Source organism: Chenopodium album, chromosome 9, assembly GCF_948465745.1.
Source record: "Chenopodium album chromosome 9, dcCheAlbu1.1, whole genome shotgun sequence".
NCBI lineage: Eukaryota > Viridiplantae > Streptophyta > Magnoliopsida > Caryophyllales > Amaranthaceae > Chenopodium > Chenopodium album.
This window is the reverse complement of record NC_137842.1, coordinates 59511052-59524557: the sequence shown is the minus strand read 5'-3', so window position 1 is coordinate 59524557 and position 13506 is coordinate 59511052. Positions and strand designations below refer to the sequence as shown.

Sequence of the window (13506 nt, the reverse complement as noted above, 5' to 3'; positions counted from 1 at the left end):
GCTGACATGGTCCGCAGATGCCATCTAGGATGCAATTTTTGTAACCGTCAAATCCCGACAACTATTTACTCCCTCTGTCTCTGAATAATTGTAGCAATTTAACTAGCAGAGTGGCATAATATATGCAATTTTGATGTTGAAAAAATGTACATTGAGATTGTTACAATTTGTTAAGCAATAAAATTGCTTTTTTTAAGTAAGAAAATGTAGTTAAAGTCAATATAAAAATAATACTACCTCCGTTATATATTATTTGCAATAATTAGACATTTTTTTCTCTATACTTTATGTCAAATCGTTGCAAATACTATGGAACGGAGGTAGTATAAAAGTCATTTGTCATAGGTATCGGTGAATTCTTACTCTCTTTTCTTGATCCTACTCTTTTGAGACGAATTATTGGGGAATTATGAATCAAACTTCTATGTCTTCTTTTACACTTTATTTAATAATTTTTTAGTTTAATTTTATTTGCAACAGTTTAACACTTGTAACAATGCACATTTTCTATTTGATCATATATAGTTGTGAATCTTGTGATTGGTATGTACAGTAAAAAAAATTAGTCAAGTAAAATCTTGTTATATTTAACTCAATGTATATTTTCATAATATCAACTTTGTATAATATTTAATCACAATCAAGTTGAAATAATGAATTGACAAATGTAAAAGTCAAACTGTTACAAGTAAAATAGAATGGATGAAATATTCTGTAATATGAAAATCTGTGTAGAGGGTAAAGGTTTGAGACATGTTAATCAAGAGTTGAAATCTAATCTAATTTACTACATTTGCAAAAGAAAAAATCTTTACAATTTCATAGTTTATAGTAAAAATTTAGGAAAACAAAGGATTTAAAAATTTGCCGGACCAAGACACCTCATTATTATTTTGGTAAGTAGATCTGCCCTTTGATGGTCCAGCCTTTGAGTCTTGTTTCCAAGCACACCAAAAAACCATATTGTGACAAGAACGAAAACAACACTCATTTACAATCTTGTAACCACGTCCTTACGTGTATGGTGCATCTAAGCTCAACACACCATCATATGACAAGAACGAAAACAACACTAACCTGATGTCCAAGACAATACAAAACACCAATCTTGTTATGTATAATTAAATAGCCGACCAATCGGCCAATCATGTCACAATATATACAAACCAATCTCAATAATTTTTTATATTCAAATTTTATCATTTTATTTAGCTATGCACCTTGCTCTTTTCATTGTGAAGTTCATCAAAGGGTTAATATTTAGGTGAAAAGAACGAAGCTGAAGTCGCGTGTATTCTTTTCCACACCACATACTCTGATGCAGTAACAGAAGGCAGATTATATGGCTTATATCAATTTTCTTGCACAATCTATGCTTTAAATCCAAAACAGACCTCTTAAATTGTCATGAATAAATGTCATCCACATTGGAATGCAAACATATAACTTTTAGCATGAATAGGATAAGAAATGAGCTGATGATTTCCAGCTCTATGCTGGCTGATCATGGCTCATTGAAGCAAGTTGACTTATAACTCTTCTCTACAATTTTCTTTAATGTTTACAAGTTTCAGAATACTTGCAATAAGTTCAGGATTTAAATGTTAGGATCTAAGCCTAAATATCACAATCTACCATTCATTAATACTCCTAGCATTTTGGAACTCTTTTAGATAATAATCATCATTCATTTTCTTTCTTACATTTTTTCATAATCATGGATCAGTTATGTGCTACAGCCTATGTAAAGCGTCAATTAGGAGGGATTTGCAAGTTAGTGATAGATACTGCAATATTAGTGAATGCACCAGCTTGAAAACTGGTCAGCCACACATCCTACCTCTTAGCATGGCTTCGGCCTTCCTCACTTGTCTTGTTGGTCCTATGATGAAGACCTGCATACATATATTTGAGATCAGATTAACACCAAAACAACAGTAATTTCATGTTTTTTGTATAACATTGACTCCCAAAGGCCACAACGTTTCACAACAATTATATTTAGCTCAAGTATCCACTACAAGAAGGGGTATGGGTATGGATACATGAACTCTTACATTCTAGCCAAAGTGCAAGGTTTACACAGAAATCTAACTACGATATCAACTTGGGACGACATATTCAAGCAAAATAACAACAGAATGCTTCACACATGTATTTCGTATAAGGAGAGTAACCTAGGACACGTTATGAATCCCAAACACTCATACAGAGTTTCTGCATCTTTAATAGGAATTTCCCATGTCAATACTCTAGGACACATTCCTGAGTCTTACATTTGTATTCACGATGGAACATCATTAGAAAGGACAAAAAACTGTTGGGATGTTAGAGGAACGATAACAAGTTATATGACTTATTTCTCAGAATACGGAGATCTTATAGTTTTCACCTCTAAATTAATAAGAAGTGCCCAACACTAGTAAAATATGGGACGAGTTATGCATAATAAGCAGCTACATTCCCAATTGAATAGTTAAAGCTTTGGTGTTAAGATGGGTCTTACATCACTTATAGTACATTCCTAATGACTCCTATTGTTAGGCGCTTATTGATGTGCCATGACCTGCACAGTGTTGATACTTTTAGCTCAGAATACACTTTAGCCCTCTTATAGTCCAACTCCGCCAACTTTGATCAGGCTTACCGTTATAAACCATCAGTTCCCTAGATTTCCTTCAGAAAGCATTCCTGAGTTAAATTGTTTCTTTTGGTACAGTACATTACATTTAAACTTCAAAATAATTTTATGCAGAGATACAAGGGGTCAAAAACCACCTTGATATCATTAAAATCAACAAAAAAAAAAAAAAAAAAAAAACTCTAGCACAAAGGTAATGGAGAGGGAAGAGGGGGCATAGTACTAGACAGAGCCTCATCGGCATCAGGAATTCCCAACATTTGTCATCCTTACAAGTGAGAGGTCAGCATTATACAATTATAAATTAGGCTAGATCTTCACATTATTGTGATACAGATGCCAGTACATTGTTCCTCAACTAGATTTAACAGGCCAAATTAAGTTTAGTCTAGTCCCAACTACAACACAAATCAACAGCATCAATATACAGTTATTCAAGAAGTATACGGACTAATCTTTACAAGTTTAAATATACAATGAGATGTACATCATATTTTAGGAGCCTTGAACCCTAAAGCTTGCATTGCCAACAATATTCACTATTTGTGGCTCACTATCCATTTAATTTGCAGAGGTGAATGTTAGGTGCAACCGTTTCTCTTAGACAGCATTTGGGTACGAGTAAAACGTTTTCCAAGAAAAGTAGCGTTCTTTCCTCGAAAAAAAAAAAGAAAAGAAAAGAAAAAAAAGAAAAGAAAAGAAAAGAAAAGTAGTGTTCCGATATCCTATGTTGTATGAGAGTATTCGATCAAGTTAAGATCTTGATAAAAGTTCTAAAACCATATGACCTTACCATGAGAAAGCCACCTGGCTTCCCTTTTACTAGAACTGTTACATTTTTTATTTATTTATTATTTTTTTTTTTTTTAAAAAAAGCTATTGAACATGCTAAAAGCATGAAGATGTATTATGTTGTGAGTTTGTGACAACCACAATTGCCTTGGATCAGATATGGCACTTCAACACTACAAGCTGACCATAACAATCACAAAGATTCACTAACCACTATAATCATCTGTAATTCAAACTCTATAACATTGCAAAATAACTACATAGGGCTCAAAAAGGTATTTCAACTTGTAAAACAACAAAGTGGAATTTTTGTAATTTGTCAATCCATGATAGTTGTATAAATCTTAGACTAGTAGACTGTTGTGAGCACACACAAAAGAATTTCGCATATACTTGCAGACAAAATTATAAATGTAGAACATGAGAGAAGATTAATTCTGAAGCTTACTTTGTCAGAAGGACCTCTGTCACCTCCAATGAAAATTTCTGCACTGCAAGCAATACATGAAGGAGCGTTTAGAATGAAAAAAGTAAAGAGACAAAAAAGAAAGAAAAAGAAAGATTTCAGTGAAAGCATGGAATTCATAAAAGAGAAGGATTATACTTGCACGATTCTTTTATGAACTGGATTGTAGCTCCCTTTTTTCCAATAATGCATCCCATTTTCCCGGATGGAACATCAATCACAGATAGTATCTCCTGCTCAGGAACTTTTCCACTTGGAAAAAAGTCACCTGACAAGAAATGGAATTTAAGTGAGACTGAATTTGTCATATTAGATTTCTTAGAATTTGAAGCTCATTAAAATTTTACCAAGGGGAAAAACAACTAGTGGAATCAAGCAAAGTCAGTTCAATCCAACCAAAGAACCAATACACATTTCTTTTCGAGGAAAGAAATCACATCAAAGAAGAAAGTGACATTTCACAATGACCTGGACTACTCCCAGGAATCTTCCAACTAAAGGGAAAAAATACCACAATATACTCGTATAAATGCAAGAACCCCACATATATCAGTCTGAAGAGGCCAAGGAATAGCTCTATCTCAATCCGGTTACTATTCAAAGAATGAAAAATAGATGCCTGTCTCCCTTAGTCCCCCCTTCTCCAAAGCCATCAATACAAAGTTACAAACTGTCAAGGAGGCAGCAAATACGAAAATGTAAATATAGGAGACTTCTAATCTCACTATTGAGACTGATCTGAGAACACATATAAGTACAGCAAAAGTAAGGGTACAGTTGGTTAATAATTCTACAATATATCATCTGTAATGAAATAATTAACAGCAGTAAGACCTAATTTTATGGGACCACTGGCTCTACAAAAATTAAAAAGAAAAGAAAAAGGGAAAGAGAAATTTCCTAGCCCAATAATCACTCAGTAGCAGGTAGAGATGCTAAAGAAGATCTGCAGTTGTGAATCAGGCCTTGAGAGTAGCCCCATACAGCTTTAGTTAAGTAATGACTCAAGGTCCCATTTGACATTTAACTCATTTCCTAAGACTTCACTTCTTTATTCTCAGGAAGCTTAAGAAGTCCAGCTCTTATTTTTCCAAATAGTTTCTGATAAGCCTCAAGTAGGTTGTGGGTTAACTAATGTCTCAGGACTCTCAGCTGCTGCATGCCTGCATGTACTCTAAGACAAGTATAGTTTCCATCCTATTTTCATGTTTTAACTGTGGTGGTCCAGGCTTAAGGGGGATGTTATGTGATGGAATTGACTACGATCGAAGATGACATTGGATAGAGTGTAGTCAAGAGATATTCAATAGAAAACACTGACAACATAGAGGTAAAAAATGATTAGTCATGCCTCATTAAGTTTATGTTATAAACGGATTATACCAATAACCAATTGAGTAATTAGACAACAGACACTTGCATTAAAAAATGTAGATTATTACATGTAAATTGCATATAGATGACCCTAACATAACATTTAAAGCTTGGCTAGTCTTCTGTTGAACAAATGAACAGTCCTCAAAACAAGTTTAGGCCATTCATTTACTACATGAATGACATTTGACTGAGCTTATATTATGAGTTGTTCACAGCTGTATTGATCCATATACTTCAGTTAAAAGCCATAATTATGGTTTAATAGTAGCATATGTCTTGATGCCCAAAAATCATGGACAGATACACAAATCAAGTTTTTGAAAATTTGTACAAATTATGAATTTGATATTCAAACAGTTTATAGATCACTAAGTATGTCAATAGTACGAGTCAAGAGCAAACCTGCAACAGAAGGGATAGATGGCCAATCTGCATATCTATTGTTGACAATGCAGAAACAGCGACAGTGTAATACACCTCGAACTGCAAGTTTCCACAGGGATTGTTCATTCAGTTGCTCCATTATCATATGGTATACATAGAGAAGGAAGCGAACATCATCTACAGCAGAATTAATCATCTGTTCTGTAAAGGGCCTGTACGTCCAGTACATGGGATCCTGCACAAGCCAGTCCAGAACATCTCAATTTTCTATGAAGCTCATTCACATAAACAGCTATAATGTAAAACAAGGCGATTCAGAAGAATTACAACTAAGAAGCTGGCAAGCTATAACATACAAAAAATGAGCTTCATAGCTGCTATAGTTTCCAATACGTCACAAGAACTTCACAATGGACAATGACAGGCATTTAGTTATTTCAGTTCATGTTTAACTTTTAGTCAATTGTTCATGACATAATTATTTCAGAGATTCCATTTTGTCAAATATCACTCTTACTATGATTTTAATAATTAACCCCCACTCTAGACACCAGAAAGTTCAAGCAAGCAAAAATCTTCTTGCCATGAGCTCATGACTTCATGAGTTCTAAAAACATTAACACCATGTTTGAAAGGAAGATACAAGGGAAAGAGAAGAAAGAAAAGTGAGGGATACATTTTACCTTATTTTAAGCAAGGGAAGGGAATGAAAGGAAATGCAGGGATCGATTTTAGTTCCCATTTTAATAAACTAAATCCCTCCATTGTTGGAGAGATTTGGAAGGAAAATGGAAGCTCACTCTTTCCCTTCCATTCCCTCACCTCCAATTTTCTAACCTCTTTATTCTTCACCTCTCTTTTCCCCCTAATTATCAAAACATAGAGTAATGATAATCCTTCCACATGAACAACAGCAGTATAAAACCAACTCCTACCTAATACTGACCTGTATTAGGAGGGTGCGTATTTCTTTCTTTTCCAGATAAGATATCCCTGCGATTAAGTACAAAGATCAAGCACAAATAAACAAAACTGACACATTATGAGACCAACCTTTCATAAAATTGTCTTGCCAAGCACAAAAACATGTTCACCATTATATTCTGCAGAGATATAATACTACCTCCGGTCCAAATTACTCGCAACTTTGGGGTATTATTTGTGAGATATAAAATATTCCAAAGTTGCGAGTAATTTGGACCGGAGGTAGTATAAATTTACAAGAACAAGTTAAAAGGAAAAGGAGCAAAAATGACTAAATCCAGAAGTGAAGCAACTAGAGTGACTAAATGTTTACTTGCAGCATATTGGAAGTCAAAGTTTTAAAATGGTATACTTTTCTACTTAGATATGCCAAATAAACTAAATTTAAGTTGAAAGCTTTGACCGCATTAGATAGCAATTTAATCCAAACACCTCACTATACAACAACAACAGCAAAGCCTTAGTCCCAAAATGATTTGGGGTCGGCTAACATGAATTGTCCTAAGGAACCTTCCAATATAAAAAAAGGGACATAGCAAGTTAAGCAGTTGAAAGACTTTGAAAAAAGGTGAGTAAATTGAAAACAGAAAGAGCATCTAAGAAAAATAAAGAGAGTTTAAAAGAGAACAAAAAAATAAAATTCAAGAAAGTTTTAAAGGGTAGTTAAAACGTTTAATATAAAAAATATAAAGGATTGAGAAAACTTTAGCAAAGGAAATCAATGAAGTTCATAGAACACTAATGGGGTAAAATTATATAAGTAAATACTAAGATAAATTTAAAAGGTATATATAATCACGACACTTCGTTGACATGAATTTTCTCGCTCCACACCGCCCTATCCAACACCATATTTTCCTCAATCCTCAATGTACTCATTTCACTCTCAATCACCCTCTTCCAAGTTTTCTTAGGTCCTCCCCTACCTGTTACAATCCCAACACTTTGCAATTCTCCAAGCCACCTTACCAGAGAGTCACTTTGTCTCCTTCTTACATGGCCAAACCATCTTAAGCAATTCTCCCTCATCTTGTACTCGATCGATATAACCCATACTTTCTTCATAATAATCTTATTTTTCAACTGATCCTTTCTTGAATGGCCTGACATCCATTGCAACATACGCCTCTCCGCTACATTCATCTTATGCACATGGCAATGCTTTACGGCCTTACATTTTGTACCATATAACAAGCCTCTTCCACTTCAACTAACGCGGTTTGATCCGATGAGCTACATCTCCATCCACTTCTGTATCCTTTTGGATAGTAGATCCCAAATATCGAACGACCTCATAACCTTGGACAATTTACACCTCACACAAAAAATTCTATATTTTTATTCAAGTAGCAGAAATTTTGTTCTATTTGAAGCAATAAGCATAGAAATTAGATACATTAATACCTTCTCATTGCAAGCCTGCAAGGTGCCTTCATTAATATTTTTAATAAGATGGCATTCCTGTTCTATACAAGGTTAGTTCCTTATAACGATTCATGTTAGCCGACCTCAAATTATTATGGTTGTTGTTGTTGTTTGGCATACTTTATTCCAGGCTTAAAATTTTCTAATTGCATTAATTACAAATGCCAAGCACCATATATGCAACCTCATCATTTTTAAATCCCTTTGGCATGCTTTATTTCTAGGCTTTGAGTATTATTCAGGCTTAAAAATTTCTAATTGCATTAAATCCAAATGCCAAGCAGTATACATGCAACCTTATCCACATCTTAAACTTTGGAGGTCAGTTCCTTAGGTGGTCCTTAAAATATATTCCTAATTCCTCTCATTGTTACTCCTAAAAGTTCTTTTTTTCATGTAAATTAAACAGAAAGATAAGAGAATGGTGCCACTCTAGCACGTGAGGTCATAACCCCTCAACCACTATATTACAGAAACTGAATGGAGCTGAGCGGAGCTGAACTAAAATAGTAAAATGAACTGAGCTTCATAGAGATGAACTAAAATGAACTTAAAAGAGCAGAATGGAGCTAAAATTTAGAAAAATTAGTCCAAAAGAACAGGGCCTTAAAATTAAAGAAGAAAGTGGCATTTGATATAATCTAAAGCAATGATCAAATTACATTTCTTAGCCTTACCACAAAAGCGATGATCAGCAAGCAGGCCAATGAAGGAAATGCAATCATCTAACGGTTGTGCCAAACCTTCTTGTTCTTGAACAAGGGCATATGCAATCTGTGCAGAGCAGAATCAGATGTATTAAAGAACAATAGTCTCTAATCAAAACACCATAAACACCTCAGATAACAAGTTGATCAGCTCAAAGCAACAAGATCTTCATTGACGACAGAATCCAACATGCATTGTCTAACTAAAAGATAAATATGAGTATGCTAATGTAGGTAGATAGACAGATTATAAACACAAAGAAAATTAAAAAAAAATAAGAAGACAGTTGACCCTCCGACCCTCTACTCTTCTATAAATCCTTTTTGACAGGTACTCTAGAAAAGTAGAAATCAACGACAGAGACAGGCATTTAATTTCCAGTTGTGTGCTATGAAACAAGATTTTTTTTAAAAAAATTTAAATGTCGAACAACAAAGTACCTAAACTTGGATCTGATCAAGCTATATCAAATATCTTAAAATCAAAACAAACAACGATAATTATAACCATGCATGCAGTGTAAGGCTGTGGACTAACCAACTATAGACTTAGATATCCAAGGAACTTATATCCGTAATTAAGAAAAGAAAAGGCCTCAAAAGGGTTAGTGATAAGTATAATAACCTTAATAAGATTTGTCTGTAATAGATTATGTTGAAGATAGAATTACTTGACACTGACCTGTGTATCCACTACATTATATAGCTTGATGCCAAACTGATGATATAATGCCTGCAAGGCAAGGATAAAAGTTAGTCAGCTGAGAGACATAATGACTAGCAGTAACGAGACATCTAATCTGTAAATCAAGTTTTGGAACCTCACTGTCTCGTTTGCAATCATGAATAACTTTGGTGACATAGGCAGACTCAATAGCTGGTTTACAAGCATTTATTAGCTCCTTGCCTCCTACGGTAACATCCACAATATATATGGCGTTTGATGTGGCAATCTGGAAGGTAAAAATTGATAGTATTTAGTTAATTTTTCCTGAACATCAGCTGGCACAGGAAGCTAAATACCATGGAACCATTAGTTTTGTAATCATATTTACCAAATAAAGCTATCCAATCACTGTAAAAAAAAAAAAAAAAAAAAAAAAAGGAACTCCAATTTGGTTGAATCATGCAGTATGATTCAATCACTGCAAGATTTATCCAGTGATTACTCCCTTAATAATTTAATGCGATTAGCAAGAATGGCAAGCCTAAATCGTATTGGAATAGAATGTTTCTAGAATCATGTACAGTACTTATAGATTAGCTCTGCATAAAACAGATATAAATTCTATATCACAAAAAAAGTTTTTCAAGGAACTTAATAAAGCTTATACTTTGAATTTTGAAAAATGAATGACAAAGAGAACCTGTATAATGCAAAGAGCTCCATGACGTGAGAGATTTACACCTTCACAATCGAATCCAATAACCAACTGCCTATCAGGAGACGGATGCAAAAGCTCCTTGGGAAGTTGAGATGCATGGGTGACAATATAAATCGGAACTGGTAATGTGAAGGTGTCATGAATTTTACCATTCCCTACAAGTAGAAGAGAATAAGCTGGCAAGTTTTAGCAAATGTTATGTCATGCGCAGTGCTTAATCGATATAGAATGGTTTATCAGCAGAAAAAGAGACAAAATGAAATAAGGTGGCATAAAGACCTTGGATAGAAGTGTGTTGCAACATATTTGAGATTTTGGAATCAAAATCTTTATGAACACAATATAATAATAATTTTTTCCTAGGTTAGGACTCTACGTATTACCTTAGTACTTGACTCAAACATGAGTAGGACATTCCAACCCTTCATTCTGGGCCAAAATCAAGAAAATTAATCACACCATAGTTGAGTTGGACGCTTGGACACGTACTCATGTCAAACATGAGAACACTAGTCGAAGCAGCAGAGATATTTTGTTATATATTTGGTGGTTCCATCATGAATTAGAAGGGGAACAGAGGGGGCAGCTTAAGAATAGCAAATTTAGAAGGTTTGTGAAGCTCTTTATAGGGTGACTTTACCCAAACAAGAAAGGGAGGTGAAAAGTTCAAGTTCCCAGAGCATAACGTTGAGTTAGCATAAAATATGGCCTCAGTGAAAATATCTATCAGCATGGAAGAAACGCCGGGGTGGGGGGGGGGGGGGGGTGGTGCAAATCTGAAAGGCAAAGTACCAATTATGCATACATGATACGGTGACTTTTGATACAACATTAGATAGATCAAAATCAATTAATTGGGAGGCATAGAAAGATCAAAATTGTTCAAATTCCTATACTTTATTAAATAGTAGTTATTGTATTGAGAAAAAAAAAAAAAAAAAAAAAAAAAAAAAAAAAAAAAAAAAACTATCGCTCCTTTAAGATTATAGTATTTTCCAACATTGGAAATATATAATTCACTAAGAGGGGTAAAGAAAAGAAATCCTTTCACTTCCCTTCCCTTCCAGAATTTCATATTCGAATAAAGAAAAATATATTATTCACCTTCAACTCCCTCCATTTTGGCATTTCTCTCTAAATTTCCAAATCCATTCTAAAACAAATATTTTGTCCTTTTATTTTTACCTATTTCATTAAGCACGATTGTCAACGCATAACTTTAACCATCAATATTGGTAATTCTCAATAAACAAAAATGATTACTACCTCCGTTTCGTATTATGTGCAACATTCATCAAATATGGTTGCTACACAATATGTACAACAACTATTTTCTATCATTTTTTAAATTGTCATTTGTCTCTATCTCTCTTCTCATCACATACATCATTATCTTTCTCTCTCTATTCAACACTCACAAACAAATTTCGCCTAAGAGTTTTTGCAAGCTCATTTGTTTTACACAATATGAAACAGAGGTAGTAATCCTCCGTTTTTCTAAGTTATATTTTACGCGGTCTCCAATGTACTACTTTGACCATTAATAACTTTAATTGTGCATTAGTAAAAATTACGAGTATATAAAATTAATATATTGAAAATTCATAACAATACAAATCTAGTAAGATCCAACTTGATAATGTTTTTTCTTATATACACACAATTAGGCAGGGTCAAAATTTTAAAAATTTGACATTATGAATAGTAAATAGGTAGAGCTCTGGAAAAAGCAGGTAATATATGTTAATGATTATATTAATTCAGTCGATTCTAACTGGAATTCACACATGATTATGTCTTCCCTACCGCGTAAAATCACAAAAGATGGTTGAAGGAGGGTGTGTGAACATTGCAAAGTCAAACTAAGTCGGTTAATGCATGTGCAAGCTCGATATATAAAAGATATAAGTATTAAAGGTTGAATTACTAATGAAAATAAATAACTCACTTTCACTTCCCTCCATTTCCAATCCTTCATTAGAGTTCTTGAGGATTCCATTTCCAAAAAAAAAAAAAAAAAAAAAAAAAAAAAAAAAAAAAAAATCCCGAAATGAGTTTGTTCAAGAAATTAGAATACTTCCATCTTAGTAAAGGACTACTCAGTAGTCATTGAAAATATATTTAAGGTGTAAAGCTTGCATACATCTAAATAATTTCTCATCAAACCTCCAATTGATGATCATTGTTATAGTTTTTATAACATTTAGTCTAGTTATAATAAAATGATACACCAACAACTAATAATCAAGTAGATATAAGGGGAAGGGCATGAGATGCAGCAACTTTTATCAAGATATTATTAATTGAGACAATTCTAAGTGGAATCCACATGATTATGTTTTTTCTAACGCGTAAATCACAAAAGATGGTTTAAGGAGAGTGTGTGAATATTGCTGGAAGTAAAAAAAAAATTAAAAAAAAAAAAAAAAAAAAAAATTGAGTTACTAATGAAAATAAATAACTCACTTTTAATTCCCTCTATTTCCAATCATTCATTAGAGTTCTAGAGGATTCAAAAAAAAAAAAAAAAAAAAATCCCGAAATTAATTCGTTCAAGAAATTAGATACTACCATCCTAGTTAAAGTACTAGTAATCATTGAATATATATATTAGGTGTAAAGATTTGCATGCATCTAATTAATTTCTCATCAAACCCCAAATCAAAGATCATTGCTATGGTTTTTATAACATCTACTTTAGTTAAATAATAGAATGATACACCATCAATTAATAATCAAGTAGATCCAAGGGCATGTAGATGCATCATTGCAGCAACTTTTACCAAGATATTCATTCAATCATTCGAAATTCCATAATTGTTTACAGATCATATCCTAAATATAGGTGAGAAACTTCTAGACCAAAGCAGTTAGTATCTCAAACCCCACAAAATCCCAAAATCAACGGAAAATTTGCCGAAAATTCGTGCTTAAGAACACATAAAAATGCAGATAATCGACAAACATAGCATAATCAAAGCAGATAATTCGTCAATTACCAGGAAAAAAAATGCAAAAACCTAGAAAAATTATATAAAGAAGCATAAACCCAGAAATAATTTACAATTACAAAATAAGCTAAAAACAGAGAAATAGCAAAAGTCAGACTAAAAAACAATAAAAATAAAGGGAAGAAATGAAAAAAAATTGGTTGAAATAACCTGAATATGCTGGTAGAGGAAGGCCAGTAGTGTGTGGGGAAGGAAGGGGCGCCATTACAGAGTAAATTTGCGACAGTGAAGCATAGCAAGCTTCCAGTGCAAGTGCCCAACAGTTAGGACAACTTATAAATTTGAAACACAAATATTTTTTTTTTTGGAAAAATTGATTGAATCTCATTCGCTA

General features: G+C 33.4%; 1 protein-coding gene across 2 annotated transcripts; it reads right to left on the bottom strand.

Annotated features, from left to right (window-relative positions):
* Positions 1 to 744: 744 nt before the first annotated feature.
* On the bottom strand, positions 745 to 13506 carry LOC145559987 (uncharacterized). 2 transcript variants are annotated; one of them, XM_081621244.1, is made up of 11 exons: positions 13323 to 13506; positions 10144 to 10316; positions 9598 to 9729; positions 9459 to 9509; positions 8747 to 8843; positions 6607 to 6653; positions 5679 to 5895; positions 4038 to 4167; positions 3882 to 3924; positions 1841 to 1895; positions 745 to 1077 (listed from the first exon to the last, which is right to left on the bottom strand). In XM_081621244.1, exons 1-11 carry the CDS (start codon positions 13498 to 13500, stop codon positions 1073 to 1075), a joined length of 1128 nt encoding a protein of 375 aa, XP_081477370.1. In that variant the 5' UTR covers positions 13501 to 13506; the 3' UTR covers positions 745 to 1072. The 2 variants fall into 2 exon arrangements, with proteins under 2 accessions (XP_081477370.1, XP_081477369.1); XM_081621243.1 differs by lacking the exon at positions 745 to 1077 and having other exon boundaries at positions 1089 to 1895.

What these genes read in the sequence shown, in the direction of transcription:
- LOC145559987 (XM_081621243.1), bottom strand. Translation starts at nt 13,500, where the DNA reads ATGAGATTCAATCAATTTTTCCAAAAAAAAAAATATTTGTGTTTCAAA. An exon ending in ATAATGTAGTGGATACACAG is followed by an intron (nt 8,844 to 9,458) that starts GTCAGTGTCAAG and finishes TGCTCTGCACAG; the next exon opens with ATTGCATATGCCCTTGTTCA. An exon ending in TTCATAAAAGAATCGTGCAA is followed by an intron (nt 3,925 to 4,037) that starts GTATAATCCTTC and finishes TATTGCTTGCAG; the next exon opens with TGCAGAAATTTTCATTGGAG.